The 24,956-nt window shown below is 42.4% G+C and overlaps 1 protein-coding gene across 3 annotated transcripts in view; it reads right to left on the bottom strand.

Annotated features, from left to right (window-relative positions):
• The window catches only part of CYGB (cytoglobin), a 52,759-nt gene extending 28,639 nt beyond the window's left edge, over positions 1-24,120 (bottom strand). For 2 of the 3 annotated variants that reach the window (XM_035104553.2, XM_035104554.2), the window contains exon 1: positions 23,713-23,984. In XM_035104553.2, the coding sequence (XP_034960444.2) occupies positions 23,713-23,855 (143 nt within the window). In that variant the 5' untranslated portion in view covers positions 23,856-23,984. Of the gene's footprint in view, positions 1-23,712 lie in introns of all 3 variants that reach the window. The other variant, XM_035104552.2, reaches the window with a different exon arrangement.
• Positions 24,121-24,956: the final 836 nt, after the last annotated feature.

Genomic DNA, 24,956 nt, shown 5'->3' with positions numbered 1-24,956 from the left:
GTCATGGCTTCCCCTCAAAGAATCCTAGGAACTGTTGTCTATTAATGGGACTATCTGCATACCAGGGCAGTGCTGGTGCTGATCTCTTGTATTATTATTATTATTATTATTATTATTATTATTATTTTCAAAAACACATATAGCAGAAATATCAATGCATATTACTTATTTCATTACCTTTTAGAATAGGCACCCCCAACCTTTGGACCTCCAGATGTTTTGGACTACAGTTCCCACCATCTCTGACCACTGGTCCTGTTAGCTAGGGATCATGGGAGTTGTAGGCCAAAACATCTGGAGGGCCGCAGTTTGGGGATGCCTGTTTTAGAACAAAGAAAAAGAAAAACAGAATGAAAAAGAGGAAAACATATACCAAGAATCCACAAGTACATGTGCTTATAACATCAAAACAAACATAAACATTTAGCTCTATTTATTTCTCTCTTTATGTATGTGTGTCTCCTCCATAGAGAGACTTAAAATATAATTGACATAACCAAGGGAGGCAGTTATGAGTAATTCTACATAAATAAATGATGTAGTGGGAAACAATTTTTATTTAAATCACTTATATGATTAATAAATGGCTACCTCAACAGCAGCTTTACCTCTTTGTACTTTTTAGTGATATGTGGTTTCCCCCCCCCTGATACTGCTATAAATAAAAGCTTTTTATACTGTTCATTTAGAGTCAGATTATATGCATCCTTCCAATTCTGTGTAATAATGCAGCAACAAACATGAAAATAACTAAGCCCTTTGGGCATAAATTACATGTTTGGTCAGAAGATATGGAAAAGAGACACATCTCAGGTTCATAAGGGACACCAGGCCCCCAAATAATATTCATTTCTCATAAAACCCATTTCTAGTATTTCGCCATCAGGGGTAAAACCACCATAGGTGCAGAACTCTGTAGAAATGTAACCTGATTTTGAGGCCAGTAGGAGTCAGGTGAAAAGATAATTCAATAGGTGTTTTTAGAGACTCCTAAGAGTCACCTTAGGGACGCAGGTGGCGCTGTGGGTTAAACCACAGAGCCTAGGGCTTGCTGATCAGAAGGTCGGCGGTTCGAATCCCTGCGACGGGGTGAGCTACTGTTGCTCGGTCCCAGCTCTTGCCAACCGAGCAGTTTGAAAGCATGTCAAAGTGCAAGTAGATAAATAGGTACCACTACAAGTGGGAAGGTAAACGGCGTTTCCGTGTGCTGCTCTGGTTCGCCAGAAGCGGCTTTGTCATGCTGGCCACATGACCTGGAAGCTGTACGGCGGCTCCCTCGGCCAATAACGCGAGATGAGCATCACAACTCCAGAGTCGGTCACGACTGGACCTAATGGTCAGAGCTCCTTTTAAGAGTCACCTAACTCAGAGACTAACTCAAGTCGCAAGTGTGTGTTCATGTGTGCATAATTATTTCTACTGCCATTACATGAGATAAAAAGTTATAACAAACAAATTAGCACTATGACCCTCGCCCCATCCTCTTCCAGAGGGTCCAAAGTCTTATTTATTTATTACGGTATATGAGTCTGGGCTTTCTGGAAATGGCATCCGACTCTTTATAGTTGCCTTACATATCACTATTTGGGTATATTTTTAGTGCTTTTATCAAGCACTTGTTGCACATAGCAGAGTTATAGTTGCTGTAAGTCTGAAGGCAGTACATATGCAAAACTGCCCAGGATCCAGCATGAAAGAACCACAGCTCAGTAGCTATTTAATCACATATTGGCAAATTTGGATTGCACATTTAAAGTTGATGGGGAGATTTTGTGCAACAAACCTGCTTCCCCGAAAGACTGGACTTGTTGCGATGAGGGAATTGATGGGGAAATGTGTTTAAAAGTGTGGGAGAGCACAAACAAATCCACACAAACAAATCAAGAGGAAAGCTCAATAAACAGGTCACATTGAAGTGCCCATCACCTAACCATCTAATCACAAATCAATGCTGAATAAACAGGTCTCTTCTAGAGGAGCCCTGTGTGTTGCATAGGAAGGCAACCCAGGAAATGTTAGCCACTTGTCCCCTGAAACCTGCATTGTTTGCACATCAAACACCTGCCTCAGCTCATTTCAGCCTGGTACAGACTGAAACAGATTAGATGTCTACACAGGCCACGCCTTCCAATGTTGCCTCAGCTCTCTGAGATCCTGGCTCACTGCTCCAGCCCCCTTGTACACACACAACACTACCAAGAAGCAGACTCAATTCCCCTTTTATTCTGCTCTTCCCACTTGGCTGAATCTCACACAGGAGGTTGCCAGGAAAACCGTGTGAAGCCGCGAATGGAATAACCATAGTCCTTGCTGCCTTCCCTAGACATCTGGGATTTATCAGCCAGCCTAAAATAGGTTTTGATGTGTGAAGAGTGTGTGGCAGCAAAAAAAAAAGGAAGAAAAAAGTCTAGAGACTGAGGGGGGGTGAGGAGGAGGAAGTCATTTGTAAGATGAAACAGAAAGGGAACCACTTCTTTTTCGTCTTCTTTTCCCTCTTGTGTTTTCTTTAGCCTTTCTCAAATTAAATCCAAATGCCAAGTCTATCAAGTTTGCTTTTTTTTTATTGAGCATCAATCTTTATACAACTCAACATAAACAATAAACAAATAAACAAATAATCTGTAAACCAATAACCATAAAGAATAATCCGTAATATCCATAAATAATAATAATAACGATAAAAGCAAGCAAACAAACAGACAAACAAAATAATAATAAAAAATAATAAAAAAAAATATATACAAAGTTTCACCAAATACCAATCACCCCCCAACACCAACCCGCCCCCACAAGCTTCCCTCCTTTATTTACCCGACTTCTATTTTCACTATCAAGTTTGCTTTTGACAGGGGAATGGGTGCATGCTTTTAAACTCCCAGGTGCTTCTGCATGGGGGCAAAGTGCTCAGTACAAGCCTGCCCAGTAAACAACCTGGGAGGCTTTGGTCAACAGGCGGTCTAGAAAAAAATTGCCGATTAATCATATCCTGCAAGTTCAACAGCCTACCTCAGTTCCCTCAGGGAGCTAGGCAACCCTGATTCGGAACCCCCAAAGTTGGCCATTACTCAGGGGAAACCGGTAACCAAGCAATATAGGCGGACTCCTTCACAAAACGAATGCCTAATATATCCCTTTCTCAGAACCGAAAGGGCATTAAAAGCATGAGCGGTAGGTGGGAAGATGCCTTTCTTCACTATTGAGTACAGTATGGGCATAAACTCCTTGCTCCCAGTTTTCCATTCCCCCCCCTAAATAGCTAGCCAGCATTCTGTGTCTAGTAGTGAGCCTACATGGTCCTCATTGAGCTGCCTTGAGGGCTCCATCCTTATGAGATATGTGAACTTTGTAGCACTCCCAAGCCTCCTAATACCCCTCCTCCCTTTGTGCTGGGGTCATTTTGGATACATAAGCACTCATGGCCTGAATGCTGGAAATTGAAGGAATGATCTGACCCCTTCAGAATCCTCTCTGTACAGGCATACTTTGCTGCTATTATTATTATTATTATTATTATTATTATTATTATTATTATTATTATTATTATTTTAATGGCTTTTCATTCAATTGGGATTATTTAATACATTGCCATGACATTCAGGGCTCATCCACACTTTTGCTTATCTCTGCTTTCTAGGCCTCAGTATGAGAGGTTTTTCATCATCATCATCATCATCATCATCACCATCACCACCACCACCACCATTTATTTAATCATTTATTTATTCCCTTCCCATCTGCCTGGGTTTCCCCAGACACTCTGGGCGGCTTTGAACAGAACATTAAAAACAGAATAAACCTTCAAACATTGAAAACTTTCCTAAACAAGGCTGCCTTCAGATGCCTTCTAAAACTCTGATAGTTGCTTATTTCCTTGACATCGGATGGGAGGGTGTTCCACCACCGAGAAGGCCCTCTGTCTAGTTCCCTGTAACTTGGCTTCTCACAGTGAGGGAACTGCCAGGAGGCCCTTGGAGCTGCACCTCAGTGTCTAGGCTGAACAATGAGGGTGGAGATGCTCCTTCAGGTATACTGGACCAAGGCAGTTTAGGGCTTTAAAGGTCAGCACCAACACTTTGAATTGTGCTCGGAAACGTACTGGGAGCCAATGTAGATCTTTCAAGACCGGTGTTATGTGGTCTTGGTGGCCACTCCCTGTCATCAGTCTAGCTGCCGCATTCTGATTTCGCTCTTACTGAAGCCCAGATATATCTGCATCAGCATGCTGAATGATGGCCATGTTGATTTCAACTTGGGATGGGTAGGAGGCTTTTAAAAAAAGAATAATCTCATGGTGGGAGAAAACAGCCACGTGAAATCAAGCTTCAGAAAAAAATATATTATTGTATATTGCTGCAAGCTTTTGCAAATCTAATATTTGTTATGGCATAACATGCACAGTTTAAACTGATAAAAAGCAGATGCCGGAATACTGATTCCACTGAATTCTTTCTCTGATTAATTCCATTCTAAGCCTCCTCTTCTGTGTTTCAGGACATACATCTGGACAAACATGGACAATATGTCCTTTAAATTCCCCTGGGCCCTTTCCTCTCTAAGCATTTTGGGAACGTGGTTTTTTAGGCCCAGTCCATTGAGAAACTCTTTGACCAAGGCACTTTGAAATGAATGGGGCTTAAAGAAAAACTTTGCTGTTGCACAACTAGTGTGTGTGTGTGAGGGGGGGTTTGCTCAGGAGATGTAGATTTGTGGGCTGTGTTCCTAATCAACATCAGAAGTTGGGAAATAATCTCATTAAGGTGTAAGATTGCCGCAAGCATTGGGAATGTGTTATGGGGTTCTCTTTTTGAATCAGATATTTGTTCAATATGCTGGAGGAGTGAACTCATTATCTCATGTTTTGTCAGGGACTGTAGCTTGACATCGCAATCATCTCTCCAGCATTATCCCAACGCTTCCAAGTTTATAAATGGGTGAACTATCTTTGGCAATCTTATTTCTTCTGTCAGTGCATCTGGAACCATTTAGGATGGATCCTAACAAGTGTGTAACCTGAGGAAAATTTAATCCATGAGGCTTTCAAAACAAAGGTCCATAAAACATTTTCAAAAGCTGGAGGCATTTTATGATTCTTACCGATACGTGGAACTGGGCACTTGTTACAAAATAAAACATCTGAACCTATTAGCTTTAATAGATAGAAACAGTACTTTTTTTCTATTAAAAAAATAGTTTAGGTTACTCTCATCTTGACTTAAGTAAATCACCATCTTATAGTTCAAATCGGGGGAAATAAATACAGTAAATGGACAAAAGTACAAAGATTCACAAAATGTTTAGGGGTATGCGTACCCCTGCATACTCCCAGAAAAAAACCACTGGACAGATAGGTAGGTAGGTAGGTAGGTAGGTAGATGATAGATAGATAGATAGATGCTAGATAGATAGATAGATAGATAGATGCTAGATAGATAGATAGATAGATAGATAGATAGATAGATAGATAGATAGATAGATAGATTATAGATAGATAGATAAATGCTAGATGACAGATGATAGATAGATGATAGATCGATCGATCGATCGATCGATCGATAGATAGATATAGATAGATAACAAGTTTCTAACCCATAAAGGACTGTGAAGATAACTTTGGCAATGCCTGGTGAAATCATAGAGCCTGAGCTGGCTTTCTAGTGGTCAGGGGTAAGTCTTTCGTGATTTGCAAATTTCTTTGCTTCTTATCAAGGCTTGTTGACAGATAGGTAGGTAGGTAGGTAGATGATAGATAGATAGATGCTAGATAGATAGATAGATAGATGATAGATAGATAGATAGATAGATAGATAGATAGATAGATAGATAGATAGATAGATAGATGATAGATAGATAGATAAATGCTAGATGACAGATGATAGATAGATGATAGATAGATAGATAGATAGATAGATAGATAGATAGATAGATAGATAGATGATATAGATAGATAACAAGTTTCTAACCCATAAAGGACTGTGAAGATAACTTTGGCAATGCCTGGTGAAATCATAGAGCCTGAGCTGGCTTTCTAGTGGTCAGGGGTAAGTCTTTCGTGATTTGCAAATTTCTTTGCTTCTTATCAAGGCTTGTTGAGACTTGTCCATGAACAAATTTTTGCAGAATAAAGAAATAGATGCACACTGCTTAATTAATTGGCACAAAATCTGAGTAACGTTGGCACAGAACTGTTGCTTTGTTTATTGATTTATATTTAGCATCACAACCCTGACTATATCAAGCTAACAGGACATGTGTGTCGTGAAAACCTTCTCAAGCTTCAGATACACCGCTGGGGTAAGCCTCCAGGATGCTACAGTAACTTTCTTTTTGGCAACTCTAAATCAAAGTTAGTCAGAAAAAAAGATCTAGAACTACTGGTAGATTTCCAGATGATTTCCAGCAGATTGCCAAGGATTTTTTTCTCACAATCAATTGACAGCTGCGACAAAATGACCCCCTCAAAACACACACACACACCAAATGATGTTAATGTGCATTAAACTGCTTTTGTATACCACCTTGCGAAGGCAATATGCCCCTTAAAGGAGGGCAAGTAATCAATTTAATAGGTTCCAATAACTAATCTGGAGGATCCGATTTTGGAAAGCACAGCATAGATTTTCCAGGTTATAGTGAGAAAACCCACTGACTTTTGGAAGTTGGTTTACTCAGAGTCTCTTGCATTCTATGGGTTCTTCCGGCACTGCCTAGATTTCTTACTTCTCCCATGGTTGCCAAGTAAGGTGTACCCTTGTCATTTGTTTGAGCCACATTTACCTGTTCTGTTGGGTAGCTATCCAAGTGCATTGGGTACTTAAAATTGAAAAAGCACAGAGATGATATCCATCTAATCCACCCACCCACCATCTCTCCTACGGTAGTATGAATGCATAAGCTTGTTCTACCTCTTGCTGTGTGATATGTGGAAGTGAAGTACCTAACTTGCCTTTCAATGCAGATTTTCCAGGGACCCGCTAGCCAGTCTGAATACTGTATATGACAAAGTGCAATGGATTCTCCCTCGCATCCCCATCCTTCCTCTGTCTATCCATCTCTTGTGCGAGCTCTCCTAAAGCCTGGCACCAAAGAAAAATGTGGACCGTCTAGCAACAGAAGGGCTGTTTCTGTTTCTGCCAGAGTGCTAAGCCATTGCAGTTGACCTATTCTAGACAGATGCTTGTCCTTTTAATAACACTGTTATCGTGATTTCAGCAGCCTGGGCTGCTTTGATTTATCAAAGGCTTTCAGAGATGCTCGTCTCAAAGAGCAGAGGCCACCGCTGTGCTCTGAAGTAATTACCAGCCTTACAGAATTTTGTCCTGTGTAGTCATTTCACCACCATAGGCAACACATCCCACTAGACAGCATAATGGCCCTCGGATTCACTCTGTGGCCATTTCCAGAAGCCCAAACATCCCTTGATTCATAAATCTAACTTTTCACTCTGTGGCTCTGTAATCCCTTCATTCTGACTATCTGTTTAGTGTTCAGGAATGTGAATTGTGCCTGCGGTGCAAGAAACGTTACAGCAATTTCTGTAGCCTAGGCCAAAAATGATCTGATCTCATACTCAGAAATCCCCATCCCTGCTCCCCAAAGACTTTGCTGGAAGTCTGATTGCATTTTGCACATTCTCCCCTTTTCTGCCCAGTTTCTTTTGGGCAATATTCGTATGTGCTGCTTCTCGCAACTTGGTACAACAACCCGTCTGCAAAGACATAGAGTTGGAACAGATACAGTACTTCCTTTTGTGCTTCCTTTCTGGCTTCCAAGATAACCCTGGAGAAATCTCTCCTAGAGATCCCAAGACTCTCCACAGGAGTTACAAGTTCCCAGAGCTCCTTAGATAAGCTCCATGGGAGGAACCAAACAGGTTTGAAATTTATTTACAATTACATATATAGTGCAGATGTTGGCTGAATCGCAAGACAAGGAGATGGTAAAAAATTCAAGCAAAACCCTTGAAACACGTTCTATGTGTGAGAGAGTTGCTCTCCTACAAAACAATGGCTGTTCATCAAGCTCACAAGTCAAGTATCACAACTCTTTTCAGATTTCTGCTACTTCTTTCTAAATCAGCCAATTTCATGTCAGGTGTATGAAAAACAAATAAACCTTGCTAAAGTACTGTACATAAATAGTGGGATGGTTGTTGTTGTTTAGTCGTTTAGTCGTGTCCGACTCTTCGTGACCCCATGGACCATAGCACGCCAGGCACTCCTGTCTTGCACTGCCTCCCGCAGTTTGGTCAAACTCATGTTCGTAGCTTCGAGAACACTGTCCAACCATCTCGTCCTCTGTCGTCCCCTTCTCCTAGTGCCCTCCATCTTTCCCAACATCAGGGTCTTTTCCAAGGATTCTTCTCTTCTCATGAGGTGGCCAAAGTATTGGAGCCTCAGCTTCACGATCTGTCCTTCCAGGGAGCACTCAGGGCTGATTTCCTTAAGAATGGATAGGTTTGATCTTCTTGCAGTCCATGGGACTCTCAAGAGTCTCCTCCAGCACCATAATTCAAAAGCATCAATTCTTCGACGATCAGCCTTCTTTATGGTCCAGCTCTCACTTCCATACATCACTACTGGGAAAACCATAGCTTTAACTATACGGACCTTTGTCGGCAAAGTGATGTCTCTGCTTTTTAAGATGCTGTCTAGGTTTGTCATTGCTTTTCTCCCAAGAAGCAGGCGTCTTTTAATTTCGTGACTGCTGTCACCATCTGCAGTGATCAAGGAGCCCAAGAAAGTAAAATCTCTCACTGCCTCCATTTCTTCCCCTTCTATTTGCCAGGAGGTGATGGGACCAGTGGCCATGATCTTGGTTTTTTTGATGTTGAGCTTCAGACCATATCAAAAAAACCAAGATCATGGCCACTGGTCCCATCACCTCCTGGCAAATAGAAGGGGAAGAAATGGAGGCAGTGAGAGATTTGTCCATGGAGTTTTCTTGGCAGGGATACTGGAGTGGCTTGCCAGTTCCTTCTCCAGGTGGATCACGTTTAGTCAAAACTCTCCACTATGACCTGTCCATCTTGGGTGGCCCTGCATGGCATAGCTCATAGCTTCTCTGAGTTATTCAAGCCCCTTCGCCACGACAAGGCATTGATCCATGAAGTGGGATGGTAGTAAAGTTTATTGTTTTCTTTCTTTCACTCTGCTAACTCATTCACCTCCAATTCACCTCCAATTCCAATGTTTACTCCCCACCCTTCACAATACTTTGGACAAGCTTTTGGTGTTTTCTGTGTGCGGAGGGGGGGAAGCTTATCTGTTTAAATGTATAAACATTTTCTTTTTTAAAAAAAACCCTGCCAATCATTTTCTTTATTTCTTTTCACTGGAGGCATGCTGATGGCTGGCGATGAGTGGCTTTGGGACTGCCACGAGGGCCAACCAATCAGTGCCTTGCACAGCCAGATGAGCAGGGGCAGGGTGCGGGGTGAGAAGGTGGCATTGTCATACCAGCCAATCAACACTCTCTGCCATGGACTTCTGCAGGAAACAGGAAGAACTGTAGATGTTTTCAGTTCTAGGGAAAAGGAGCAAGTACAGACCCATTGCAGGCTCACCACTCAAACTATTCGTTTTTGTAATTTCTTCCCATATGCCTGATAAAAACAGATGACATGAGATCAACTTTGACCTGTGAAAACCTGATCTAGAGCTGATTTTAGCCTTGTGAGAATTCATTTGGATTGGGTGTCATACTCATGACAGATTTTGTATCTTTAAAATATTCATTGCTTCCTTAGTGGTTTTCCTTCCTTTTCTGGAATGGTTTTGCAAAGTTAAGGGAAAGATTAACCTCCTAATACACACTAAATATAGTCAAAATGAATATAGGTTTGTCATGTTCCACTGTTACGAAAACTGCCTGGTATTTAAACACAAACTCCACAAAGATTACATAATCTAAAACATCCTGGGTTCTTAACACTTAAAATACACACCAACTATTTTCATCCGTTATCCATGTAAGGTTTCTCAGTCCTGTTTAGCATTTGCATTTGCAAAATTAAATTTAAGATATTGAAATACAAATTTGCTTGCTATATTGGTCAGGCAATTATTGTTTGGCGTTCAAGAATTATATGAGACACTGCAGGCTGTGATTTAGAGAAATTAGAAGCTATCCCCGTTAAGTTTGTAGAAGAATGGCTCCCATTCTTAACATGTCTTAGCTCTTAGAAAACATTTTGTAAACTGCCTCTAAAATTTACTTGCATACATTTGTATTAAGTATTAATAAAGTTTCTATTCTTAACAAAGAACACCCACCTTCATTGTATGTTTTATATGTTATACTTCTGCTAACCAGTGCTGAATACAAGAATTTGGTAACTTTATAGATCTCATTTTTAAAAAAATTGTGTAACAGGTTTGCACATGTTTCTGCTTTTTCTTTTGTAACTTTATTACGAAACAACAATGCAAACCCCCAAATAAAGCAAAATTGAACTAAGAAAGAAAAAAACCCAGAAGCCATTCTAGAGCCCAGATAAGCCAACAGTCATCTTTACTAGTAAACCTTTTTGGTCAAAGTTCAGTCACATAAGTTTCTGGTGCTTTGCTTTCTGCAACAGTGAGATCCTTCTCAACCATGGAGCCCTTCAGTCAGATCAAGTATGAATCTGGCCTGTTTTCTCAGGGGTTAAATTATAGTGAGATGAAATTAATGCAAAATGCAGAAGCTTTCAGTTTCCCCACTGTGGCTTTCTCACAGTGAAGGTTCTCCTACATAAAGCTAACAATTACGTATTTCCTCATGGCTACATAGCAATGAAGTTCAGGGTTTATCGCTGCCTGGACAATCACAGCTTCCGAGTAAATGTGTGCACGAGTCCTAGAGCACACACAGGTTGCATATTAATTCCTAGGTCCAAGTGCCTTCCATGTAGGGGGGTCTTTAATGCTTAAAGCAACAGTTATTACTCCGCGATCACGGGCAAGTCACTGTCTTTCTCAGCTTAACCTACTTCTTATCCAAGGTTGAAGAGGTTTTAATGATGGGATAATGGATTGGATAATGGATTGTATAACTTGTCTCTCTCTCTTGCAGAGCAATTCATCATGAGCCTCTGAGGTGCCACAGTATTTGGGGCATCTGTGTTGCTGCAACTTGAATAAAATGGTCACCATTTGGCAATTTGACTCCATTCAATTGCTGTGAGGATGGATGAGATAGTGAAGTCCTAAAAAAATGCTGTTTAAATATCCTAGAATACTGATAATATACACAAAGAACTTTGTGCATCCCACAAGCATTGATTACTGAGGTCATATAATACAATCACACAACATTGCTGGGAGTTTTTGCCCACAATGGAAAGATTTGTATCCCAACTTTGCCATTTTAGGTACTGCCTGTGATTTTAGTTCTAAGACTCCAACTCCTTAGGCAGCTCTTCCACCAATGAGCTCCTCTTACAGTCACAGACCACAAACTAGCATTGAAATCAATGGTCTTAAGTGCATCTAGCTCTGAGCTTGGATTGCACCCAAAATGTTCTTCCTAATGTTTAATTTAAAACTACTGCCCTCTAATTCAAACCTGCTGCCTGGAATATCCATTCCTTGTATGTGATGAACAGTTGTTCCCTCTCCACCTTCAGATTCTGAATGTTTTCTTAAGGCTGCAATGTTCCGTTCATATGACGTTGCCTCAATGATAATGTCTGCGTATGGTGTTCATCATTGTAAGTGTGTGATAAACCCCCTAAAGAATGAGCCCAGAGTGCTAGGCCCTTATTGGCTAAAGGAATTTTAAGGTACAGCTCAGGAAGGCATCTCTAGCTAACCAGGAGCGGCATGTAGCTAAGCAGATCAAGCTACATGGTGATGCCACAAAGCCAATTCAGGGTGAGGGCATTGCTTCTTGCCCTCACTCTGAGTGGGCCAAACCTTTTTATTTCTGTAAAATAAAAAAGCCCCATATTTTGGTTCATTCCTAATTCTAGTAGCCACCTGTCATGTATGCTTTAGATAAGATGTATGCTTTGAAGGGTGTTGAACTATAATAATAATAATAATAATAATAATAATAATAATAATAATTTATTTGTACCCCGCCCATCTGGCTGGGTTTCCCCAGCCACTCTGGGTGGCTTCCAATGAAAGATTAAAAAATACATTAAAATGTCAGACATTATAAACTTCCCTAAACAGGGCTGCCTTCAGATGACCCTTGGGGTCCCTTCCAACTTGACATCTGAGCCAGGATGGTACAGCAGATAGGATGTTGGACTGAAGAGTGGGGAGAACTGGGTTCAAATTTCCATTCAACCACAGGAATGTAGGAATGTGCCTTAAACCAGGTCAGACTACTGGCCCATCTAGCTCAGAACTGCCTGCATTGATTGGCACCAGCGGTCTTTCTCAGCCTTACCTGGAGCTTGAACCCAGGACATTTTCCATTTAAAACAGATGCTCTGCCACTGAGCTACAGCCTTTCAGCAAGTCATACTAGACAGTAACACACAGGGCACATTCTTCAACTGCTGATTCTATTTCCCAGGGACAGTCCCTATTTTCTGGAACCTGAACCTGGGTTAACCATTTCCCACATTATGTCGTTATATCCCTTTTGCCATGTGGAGAAATGCTCTTAAAACGTTGTCACGGTCTGGATCAGGCATCCCCAAACACGGCCCTCCAGATGTTTTGGGACTACAATTCCCATCATCCCTGACCTCTGGTCCCCGTTAGCTAGGGATCATGGGAGTTGTAATCCCAAAACATCTGGAGGGCCGAGTTTGGGGATGCCTGGTCTGGATAATCATGGTTCCTTATGGATACCATGAAACTTCTGTCCCTTTAATAACTTTGGGTATGGGTTTGTTGTTGCTGCTTTTTGGGAATTTCATAAGCCACCATCCTTTAGAGCAGGCATCCCCAAACTGCGGCCCTCCAGATGTTTTGGCCTACAACTCCCATGATCCCTAGCTAACAGGACCAGTGGTCAGGGATGATGGGAATTGTAGTCCAAAACATCTGGAGGGCCGAAGTTTGGGGATGCCTGCTTTAGAGGCTAGGAAAAGGAGATATAAGTCAGGGAGCTATAGCCCAACAATATTTGGACAGACCTCGAGTAACTCTGTGGCTGATAAGGATTTGAACCCAGGGCCTTAGCACAGCACCATGCTGCTTCTCTTGTGATCACTTATGGCATGCTCAAATGCAGATGATACAGCAAGTGACATGGACCACAAATTCTCCCAAAATTTGTACATCAGTGGAGTTGTTGAATTATTTACTGGTGACAGAGACAAGCTGCAAAAGCCAGCCGAATACAATTCTGAGTACTGCTTTTCTTCTCGACGTGCCTCCCCAACAGCCTCTCCACATGACCTAGTTCTCCAGGAGGGAAGCAATGATCAATTACCCAGCTGCAAAATGCGCAGGCATGAGATGAGCGAGGGAGCCAGCTGGGTGGGAGAGCTGCTATCACACAGGTACTATTCGTTTCAAACCACATGCATCCTGCTTTGAGGGCGCACATGCACTCACCAGAGTAACTCCAAAGTGAAGGGGAAAGGGGAGGGGAGGTTAGGAAGGGATCTGGGAAGTGTTCCCTAATTAGGATTTATTTGTGCTCTTTCCTTTACCTCCCTCCCTCCCACTCTCCTCCGCCTGAGTCTCCTTCATTGGCCTCTTCCTGTCATACAGTGAGTTATTAGGACTGCATGGGTGTGTGAAAGGACCCTTTACGAAACCCCTCCAGCATCTTGGAGGAAAACAAACGGGATCTTTTTATTTAAAAAAAGTGATAAATGATGTACACAAGACCAAAGCAGAAAAGAAAGTCAGAGGAGCCAGAGGCAGGTTTAGAGTCCAATGGACTCGTTTCAAAAATTGCTAGTTCAGGGGAACAAGGCGAGCATGCAAGAAGTTGGCTAAGCAGAACATCCCTTTGCAGAAGCTAAGCTGATTCTTCCTCAACAGGGCTTCTTCTTCCATGTATTGAATCCTTCTGGCTTTAATAATGCTTTCTACCATTTACCCAGCAGTAATTGCATTATTGGTAGAAAGCAAGGTTGGGCAACAGATCTATCTATACCTGAATCCTTTGTTTAAACAATGTTGCTATCTTGGCTCCTCTCCAGTCTGTGAAACATGGCTACATTTGACATACCGTATGCGTGAAGTGTCGCTGGGGCTGGATCTAGACACAACAACAAAAAAGTTTCAGGAAAACGCAATGTAAACCTCTTAACGGGAAATCACGTTGGCGAAAGCTGGAACTCTACAGCGCCATCTGGTGTCACAGTGTTGCAACACATTTAAAATGATTTTTCTTTACTAAGGTAGCTGAGTCCCGGGTCTCCTTCAGGAGATGATGCTGCAGTTTAGTTGCAGAGAATGCACAGGGTTGCCATCGTGGGGGCAAGCAGAGCAGTTGACCTCTGCTTCCCATTTACACCACAGTACCAATTCCGTTTCAAGTTGATATAAAATAATTCCAACCAATGTCCTTATAAAATAATATATCATGCAACTCTTTTGTGATTTAAAATTACATCTATAAAAGCAGGAGTTTGAAATGTTACTGAAAGTATTCCAATGAATGCAAGAACATCAAGAGTCAAGACGCATTCAGTGAGCTCGTTAACAGAATCACAGAATTGTAGAGTTGGAAAGGACCCTGAGGGTCATCTAGTCCAACCCCTGGCAATGCATAAACCTACCATGAACAAGTAAATTGCTCCCACTTCACTCTACTGTGCTTCTCTTGGCTCATGTTGTGGGAAAACAAGCCATGATCCCTGGCTCGGCTTTATGTCTGAACTAGGGGTTGTGATTTGTTTTGCTCCAAACAACCTTCAATCTGCAGTCAAAGTTTGTTGAGAGATAACAATAAGTGAGGGATCATGCTTCATTCCTTCCCAGAGCAGGTGGGGAGGGAAAATGATCCAGCTTGGTGTGTGGATGATAAAATAGTAATTATGGTTTACTGTGGTGTGCTAACTAGGCCAGTGACGATAGGTATAATACCCTAGTCCAGCCCTTTCATAGTGCGAGTGATGGGTGGGAGCATTTCAAGGCAATATGAAAAGCAGGAAAGTCAAGTAAAAAAAGTTTGGAAAGAGAAAGGGTGTGAGAGAGAAAGAAGACATTTTCTCAGTCTCATGGATGCCTGCAAGACATTTTCCAGAGGTGGGCAAAAGTGGAACACTGAAAGCAGCTTCAACAAACAATGAAAAGAATAGTGCCTGTTCTATCACTGCTACAAACTTACTACAGTGGTACCTTGGTTCTTGAACGGCTTAGTTGCCGAACAAATCGGCTCCCAAATGCCGCAAACCCGAAAGTAAGTGTTCCAGTTTGCAAACATTTTTCAGAAGCCGAACATCCGACACGGCTTCTGCTTGAGTGCAGGAAGCTGCTGCAGCCAATCGGAAGCTGAACCTTGGTCTTCGAACAGTTTTGGGAGTCGAACGGACTCCCGGAACGGATTAAGTTCGAGAACCAAGGTACCACTGTATGTGGATGGCCATGCTCAGTCCTTTGTGTTCTTAGGACTTTTATCAGTATTAATATGTTATAGGAAGCATCGGTTAATAAGACAACACCTGCTTATTGTTCATTTCTTTTCCATTATTCTCTACAAGCTCTTTGAGAAGAAGGGCGTCTGCTGCTTCCACACGCAAGAAGTGAGCCTGGCTTCACACACTGAGTGTGTGACCCTGTACTCTCTATAAAGCCAGTTCAGGGCCCTTAGCATTGTGGGATGAGCACTGCTCTACCGGCAGAGATGAAGGTATGCCAGCAGGACAGTTATTCCGCCGGAAATCCCTTGTGCTGGTCTAGATGTTGTGCCAGAAGTGTGCTGCTAGCGGAGTTGGAGGAAGAGATGCATGCTGGGGGTGCATCCAAAGCCTTGATGTGCCCACAGAAAGTGCACAGCTCTACATATTTTGTTCCCTCTCATTGTCCGCGTGAAGGAAGGAGAAAAAAACTGGCTCCAGCGACACCTCCCATCTTGCCAACAGTGAAACAGGAGGCCATCAATGCATGGTAGGATCGCTTCACCCTACCTGTTTTCCCTTGCAAACAAACGGTGCTGTTTGGCAGCAGGTTTCTGTTAAATTTCATGGAAAGGTATATTGGTTACATTGCCGTATGTATTCTTTTCAGTCTGTAGACTGAATGGCCTTGCTGCACCATTCACACATCAATTCCTGCATTCATCTATTTTGAAGGCGGTTTTTGAAGACCACTGTAGTCTTCAAATTGTTTGCTCTGGCGTAATCCCTATCCGGCTTTACCTCAGAGCAACTAGTCTGAAGAGATCAACCTACGTTTTCATCCAAGTATTAGTTTATTAAGACCATTCAGACTGAAATACTGCTTAATAATATTAATAGTATTGTGAATTCATTGAACGTGGTGCCAGAACACAATCCATGTGTTAATATGCTTAATAATAATAATAATAATTTTATATGTTCAGTTTATAACCCCGCCTTTCATCAGATTGATCTCAGAGCAGATTACAACATGAAACCAACCATAAAAATCTCAAATGCAACAATTAAAAGCATCCAACTACCCCCTCCCAAAGCAAAAGTATGCAGCAGGGAATAAAATCCATAGCTGTCAAGTTCTCCCTTTTTTAAAAAGGGAAATTCCCTTATGCTGAATAGGCTTCCTCGTGAGAAAAGGGAAAACTTGACAGCTATGATAAAATCTGGTACCTTAAACTCAACACTAATGGAAAGCCTGGGCAAATAGGCTTGTTTTTAACTGGTGCTGATTTACTACCCAGGAAAGATGTGAAAGGCAATGGGACTACTGCAGGTCTAAATGTTTTATAGATAGTAGCCATGTCCAGAGCCAGAGTATGGCATTTTCCTAATTGCAGCAGAGGCCAAACAGGGCCCTGTTCCTGCAGCACCAACGTTATAAAAAGCCTTGCTGCCCCATTCACACATCAATTCCTGCCTTCATCTATTATCCAGTGTGCACACATACAGACGTTCATGATGCCACCAGAAGCAGGTTTCTTCACCCTGCTACCTGGCAGGGCCAGCTCAGTTTTATACCTTGAGATGTTTTTGACTGGTTGTGAGGGCTGCATTGGAATCCCTGCCTGCTCAGCCTCCTTCAGCTAGATGAAAAAGCCCTTCAGTATCAAACTACACCATTTGATCAGGAGAGGTAATGGTTTCTCCCCACCCCAAACCAACCAGAAGATGGATCTTTTGCAGTTGCCAGTTGGCAACTATATTCAGGTATACCCTGATATTGTGCATGGCTCATCGTATGTTCAGTCTGTGCTTCAGACAGGGTTTGGAAGCCCTGAATTGTGAAGACACCTCAATACTTGGAGAGTGGTCTGTTCTGGAATCACGCTGAATGCATTCGCAAGATCAAGATGCACACACAGAGCTTCCTGAAGAAACTGTTAAAATGGTCGGCCTTAGTTGTGGAACACATACAACTTCAACTTTCTTAGAATTTTGTCGCTGGGAATTAATGGGCCTCACTTTGTAACAATAACTATATTTGGAATCGGATCGTAGGTCTCTCAAACTTGAGAAAACGTATCTGTTTTTAGCAGGATGTATTATATTTTGAGCCATTTCTACTGTGATTTTTCAGTGTCAAATGTACAAGTCTTGAGAGGTAAGCTTGGCTGAGGAATACTGGTTCACCTCAAATGTTGTGGCTGAGAACCCAAACATCTCTCTGCTCTGTCACATTGCTGCATTTAGCACCTAGCCGTACATTGGAAAGTAGAAAATCCTTCTTTCCTGACTATTGGTTTCTAGTTAGGAATGGTTTTCCTGTTGACACAATGACCCAGAAATAACATTGCTGCTGTATGTAGGAGTTAGTCTTGTGAGAGGTAAAGGAGAAAATTATTTTTTAAAGCCCCTCTTCTATATCTGAGAAATCTAAACTTCGCCTTTCCCCACTAAGTGATGTTTAGATCTGTTGAGCGCTATCACGAACAGCAGTTGATGATCACTTAATCTTTCTTAAAATGCTGTTGTGTGGACCCCTGCTTGGAAATTTCAGCTTGAGCGCTGTAAGAAACAAGGTTTACGGCAATGCTTCTGTCTTCCAGCTCCATGGCTCATTCTTTTGTACCATTATTCCTTTTCTCCGACTTCCTCAGCTAAGTTGCAATAACATTTTGCAGCTGTTTTGTACAGGCACTGAACGAATCCACTGTCAATTCTCTACAGGTATCAACTGTACGTGCATTATGAATCTAATTGCCATTGGTTTGGCATAACAGCGAACCCAAAGAAGTAGGGACACTGCAGCAATCTGCCATGTTCAATTTCTCATGCGGATATTGTTGTGCCACTGGTGTGGACACTAATCCCAAACCTTCCTGGTGTGGCATTTTATCTCCTTTACTTTCCTTTGTGGGGTGGGTATGCCTAAATAACTGGCGCACGGATGTTCAAGCAATGGAGAGGGGAAACACAAGAGGCCAAATGAGCATCTGGGGACAGATATCTATCAACACTGCATTCTGATACGCATTCTGATACTCAAATAGCTCAACTAGCTACGTGTAACTACATGCAGCTAGAGCAGGATTGGGCCATATATGGGTTATGAATCACAAACAAGCCAAACAATATTTTTTCCACGTACGGCTCATATTTTCCAGGATGATCCAGGTGCGTGTGTTTGCTTGCTGACGCACCTTTGATTCCCTTCCCATATGTGCTTATGATTTGAGGCAAAGCAGCAACATAGAATGGAAATTGCACAAGCGGCACATATATCTGCACATGCACATGTGCCGGTCACTCTATAAAGTGCCCTTGTTTGCATGACGGCTTTTTCAAAAGGAGGAAAAGGGGAAGCAGAAGTAATTCAGAAAAGCAAAAATATCTAAGATACTACCGATACTTTCTCTAGGCAACTGAGAGCGTGAGGTCTTCAAGGTGCACACAAACGACCTCTCAAAATTCTCCACCCTTATTTGTGGGAAATGTTCAGGGAGAAATATTGGCTCAGATCTAGTATGGGGAGGAGAAAAAGAACAGACATTTCACACATTCCCAATCCCTGGCATTCCCTCCACTGTTCCTTTTGAAAGAGCCTTTAAGGGGAGCCTAGTGTTTTTGCTCTCCACAGGGCAGCTGCGTTTACTCTTTCTCGCTGCTCCTTGCACATGGCAAGTGGGTAATCTGACATCTTTACTATGAGCATATGCCTTGGTTTTGCACTCCACCACAAACCACACTTCTCGTGGCCAGAGGGGATCTGTATTGCTTCCTTTGCCGTCTGTCACACATGGACCTGCATTTAATGCCGACCTGTCATATTGAAATATAAAGTTGACCTGCCGCAGCTGTAACTGACTTCAGGTCAGTGAAAACCAGCAGCCTGATAAGAATCTAGGAATACAGAATCTAGGAAGTTGGAAATTGAATACTGGGTCTGTCCTACTGTTGCTAGGTTGCCCTAGCAGGATAGTGTTATGCATTTTATGACCTGTGGATCATAGGCCCGAATGGGTAGAGTATATGAGACTCTTAATGCCAGGGTTGTGGGTTCGAGCCCCACATTGGGCAAAATATTCCTGCATTACAAGAGCTGGACTAGCTGACCCTCGCATTCCCTCCCAACTTTACAATTCAATGATTCCATGTTTGAAAGATGGCTGTTATGCATACCCAGGAATCTGTGTGAATTAAAAAGCTGGGGTGTTGTTTTCTGCTATCAGTATGGGATATATGTACGAACGGGCAAATATATACTTTATCTTCCTGTAATCTGAGTGTGCTTGGTGTTTTCATAAGGAGGGAACCTGAGGCCGTGAGTCAGCAGCCCAGAACCTTGGACCCTGGACAACTGCACAGCAAGAGGATTGAGAACGACACTGTTAGTGAAAGACACACACACACACACACACACTCCATTTTGTCGAGATGCAGGGCCACCGCTGGCCCTCCTCGATCCTGTGGGTGGCTGCCCACCTGCTGCAGCTTCACCTGCTGTCTTCCTTTCACTTCAGGAGTACTTTTTACACTCCTGCGTCAGAACCTTGGCATGGGCTGCCCTAGTTCATTGCTATGGGATATATGGATGACCAACCCATTGGTTATTATGACAGCGATACACAAGAGGAAAAATCTTGCAGTGCCCTGGATGCAAAAAGTGGAAAGGTTGTTTAAAAGAGAGAGAGTAGGATTTGTTTTTCTCAGGCACAGCTCTACCCGAGAGGTTATCAGAGGGAAATGATTTTAAATTATTGATGAATGATTATCAGAGACAGATAAAAGAGGATTTGCTCTACCTGATTATTTTGTGGATAGGTTATAATAATATATAAACGTCTTAGCAGAAATTGGTACTTGTACAGCCGGTGTGCAGGGAGATGGGGTGAAATATTGTTGTAATATGATTGGGTTTGATTTTATTGAATGAAATGAAAGTTTGAAAAGCTAATGTATTTGGAGCAGCGGTAGGAACATCTGCGGGGTGGGAAGTCAGCTTTTAAATTTGTATTAATTTGATGACAATTTGTTTTTGTTTTTTAATGGAAAATCAATAAAAAATAATCGGCAAAAAGTAGAGAAGGATGATGTCCAGTAGTGGAAAAGATACATCATCAGCTTCGACAAGGACACCTTCACCTGGATGGCAGCTGAAACGGAGGCCCAAATCACCAAGAGGCCGTTGGATGCAGAGTTTGCCACTAACAAGTACAGGAAGGGCCACCTGGAGGAGGCCTATGTTGAGTGGCTGCAGAAATACCTGGACTATGGGAAGGAGGTTCTGCTCAGGACAGAGCCCCCAGTGGGGAAGGTGACACAGCAGGTACTTCCGGGTGGTTGGAAATCCCTAATCTGCCAAACCCCTAAAGAGATTGACACCACCTGGAGGAAGGATGGGGCGGCCATGGAGAACGGCACCTTTTGCAAGGACATTGCTCCCAATTCTGACGAGACCTACCATGCCTGGCTCAGCATGGATCCCCAGGTCAGAGACTGCTACCGGTGCCACATGGAGCATGCTGGCCTGCCGAAGCCACTGGTCTTGGCCTGGGAGAAACCTGCCAATGTGGGGTACACTGTGGGAACTACTTTGGGGGGTCTCAGCTGCTGTCCTAGTGATCACCCATCATCACCGTCAGGAATCAGAAGGCATCAATAAGTAGCCAGGGATCCGAGAGTTCCACCAGGGCATGGCATCAAGTTGGTGTGTGAAACGGTTCTGAAGGGTTTGCTGTAGGGGGGAAATTAGGCTTTCTTTCACCCGGGTGTTATATGCATGACAGAGGCTACTACATAGGATTGCTCTGTAATAGAGCAAGTGATAGGAAAAGGCCCAGTGGCAAATTTTCAAGGCTTTTTGTTTTTTTAACAAACAAACAAAACAAAACAAAAATAGGGTAGTTTTTCTATTTTATGAAGCAGTCAATTTTGTAAATGTTAGCTATATTGTTATTATTATTTGAATTTATATAGCGCCGTATACCCAGGGGTCTCAGGGCGGGTCACAGAATACAATCATCAGCATTTTATATAAACATTATCAGTGCATTTAACATAGATATTTAGATGGCGAAACTTTTCATGTCATGCATATAAAGGAATATGCTTTGTTTCAAACAATGTAATTTGCATAATGTATTTATTTTTATGATAAAGAAGTAGAAAAGGGTAATTTTGTGTGAATTCAAGGGAGCCATTTCTGGATATATGGGTATTTTGCTCCCTTTCAAGAGCTGAAAACAGCTGCTTGAATATGAGCCCTGAATGACTGATGTTGGCTTTAGGGTGAGAAGGATGTTTTGGGATAAGTGTCTAAACTTGGTTTGGTTGGTTAGCATTCCAGCCACTATCAACACCGTGCAGCATTCAGAAATAAAGTTATACCATTAGACAGTACTCTGTAGAACTATGAACTCTTCTGCAACAAGGGGCATGATTAAACTCAGAAGCACCTTCTAAATCTAACTTAGGTTCTCCTAATTTCATAGAAGCCGAAGATCTGCAAAGGAAAAAGTCTCAGCAGAAGATTTCAAAGAGAACTTGCCTAAAGGTTTGGGATGCAGTTCTGTTTTTATCCCATTTGGTCAATTGCAATGACACCGTTTATCTCTGTAAAAGATTGTAGACCTTGGAGGGTTTTTTTTGTTTTTTTAAGTGGAGGGCTATTCTACCATCTACTCCAGTTTTCTACAGAAAAACTCTTGATAGGAAACTTTAAAGGAGGGGAAAGGGGAAAAGGAATCATCAACACACGTTTGAATAGATATGCGTAGTTGTCGGGCAAAGGTCTAAAGTCTTCCTCATTCTTCATCAAGCTAACATCAATTACAAGACTACTCCTTTAAGAAGTTCTGCAAACATTTCAAGCAGCTCAGAAGAGCGAATCAGTATGATAACTGGGTGGGTGAGATTGACTACCTCTGGGGGCAGGTTCACTTACCTACACGTGATATGGCAGATCTACGATTGGATCTCCCAATGTTTGCTTTTTTAAACTTAAAAGCAGCCATGAGAGGCCTTGAATTAGACTGGAGCACAGTGTTGCAAGAGGGGGTTATTCATTCCCCCTGTATCACTCCCCCAATTAACTCTCTCCCCCACTCCAAACTATTACAGGCCTCAAGGGGGGGATATTAGTGCCCCTATTGTGTTTTGAAGAGGGAGTTCTAAATCCAAGCCCAAAGAGGAATTTTCAATCAGCTTTAAAATTTCTTGTTGCTGTTGCCTCCCATCTCTAACCCGCATCTCAGGCCTGATTTCCCTTCTCACCTACACTGATCTCTCTCTCTCTCTCTCTCTCTCTCTCTCTCTCTCTCTCTGTGTGTGTGTGTGTGTGTGTGTGTGTGCGTGCATTTGTGACATGCCCAAGAGAGTCCTGGGTAGTTTCAGAATCACAAAAGAAGGCCACTTATGGAAATAACACTAAAGAGACAATATAGCTGGGGGAAAGCCACAAACCACATGACACTTACCTGGGGGCTATTTACAATTAGGGTTTCTCACTGAAGTGCATAGGAGTAAAATAAGCTAAATACTAATGGACAGTTTTAATGGTTTGGGCAATCACACTGGTGAGAACCTATATCCGTTTTACATCTATGCTTCTCCTCTTATCGTTCCACCTGGATGGCCCCATATAAACACACCTGCCTTTCAGATAGATTTCTGTTACTCTCACCATCGTCTGCTATGTAACCATTCACAATATTGTGCAGCCACCTTGCACTCAAGTGTTCCTGGACCTGCCAGGATTTCTCTCCCTCCATCCCTCTGGACCGGCAACCTTCATGCCAGCCCCAGGAGACAAGTTCAGCATTATCTTTTTATACTGACATTGCACCCCAGCTGATGAGCAGATGGTACTGACAAGCTTCGGCAGCCCTGTTTGGGATTTATCTTGGCTCACAAGTTGCTTTATTTCACCCAGGAATCTGGTGTATGCTCAATTCCATTAGCAAAAAGCTAAATCAGAACCACAGAACAGAATCCCTTCCTTCAAATCCCCCCTCCCCTTCGCACCCACAAGGATAAGATGAGTTTTCTGGCTGAAATATTGATTCTCATCAACTACAGCAACAGAGGTATTCCTCCTGCTATTTCCCCTTCTCTGGTATGCATCTTGAAATAAAAAAGGCAGTGAAATCATCCCCAGCCAGAGCTGATCAACTGGAGGGAAACAGTTTCTGCCATCCAGCCCTTGATCGATTTTGCTTGGTTTTTTGTTTTTGCTTCTTGTGTGCCATTGTAAATACCTGATCAGTATGGAGACCCCAACGTCCTCGCAGTTCGCGTAGACTCTGCTCCATGTCTCCTGAATCACCTTTTTCTCTGCGTCTGACATCTCTTCGCTTCTTTCCCATCTCTCAATCTCCATTTCTCCTTGGACTTTCTCCATGAAAAACAGCCAGCAAAATCTTCCAGGGAAGCCAGGAGGAAAGAGAGAGGTTTGTGAGAGTCTCTCTTTCTCTCCGTGTGTGTCCTTTTGTGTGTGTGTGTGTGTGCGGGTGTGCGTGCGGGTGTGTGTGTGTGTATCCAGCAAAAAGAGATAAGGTGTTCTGTTTGTGGGTGGTGTGGCTGATACTGTTCCTGGCTTCCTCTCACTCTCTCTGTGTGTACTGTATGTGTGTCTGTCTATATAGAAAGAGAGGTATGTAATAAGAGATAATCAGGGGGAGAGAGAGATTGTGTGTGATCAGATTTCAGATCTTCCAGTGCAGCCCCTTGCTGTGGTTCACTTCAGCTCAGCGTGTGTGTGTTTGTGTGTGTGCGTGTATGACTCTGAAGGGAAACTGACAAAAAGTAAAATATTCAAAGGCATTGCAAGACCAGCCTTTTTACCAAAGTGTGAACGTGAGCTCACTTTTCTCTCTCCTCCCCCCGTCCTCCCTCTCCCCCTCCTCCTCCTCAGTGTGTGTGTGTGTGTGTGTGTGTGAGAGAGAGAGAGAGGGGGGGGTGCTCTTGAGTGTCATATTCTCCTGTTGTGAGTATTTTATGACTTGAGATTTCTCTCTCTTTTTTTCTCCTTCACCATTTGTAAACAGCTCAGAGAAAATGGAGCATCTGAAGTGAGCAGTTAAACTTATCCCAACAGCTGGCTTAGCTGAGATAGAGCTTTCTGATTCCAACCATATTCCTTAGGAGATTGTTTTGATTTTTTATCAACAGCAGCAAAAAAATCCTTGCTACCCTGTGCCTTTTTTGAAGGGGCTGGGGCTGGGAGAAGGAGCTATTAAATAAATGTTTATCTTCCTCAGAATCTGAATTATACCCGGCTTCCGAGGAAATGTTTCTAATTATAAAATATTTCCCTGCCTTCATCTGAACTGTGAATCAGATATCAGAGGAATAATCTGATTTTAAGCATGTGTGAGGAAAACATATTCACGGATTCACTTATTGACTTCAATAATAATAATAATAATAATAATAATAATAATAATAAAGATCGGAAAGCATGGGGTGTTTCCAGGCAAGGGTGGAAGAGGGAGTTTAGAAG

This window comes from Zootoca vivipara, chromosome 2 (genome assembly GCF_963506605.1).
Source record: "Zootoca vivipara chromosome 2, rZooViv1.1, whole genome shotgun sequence".
NCBI lineage: Eukaryota > Metazoa > Chordata > Lepidosauria > Squamata > Lacertidae > Zootoca > Zootoca vivipara.
The sequence above is the reverse complement of the archived record's forward strand: the minus strand, read 5'-3'. Positions and strand labels throughout refer to the sequence as shown.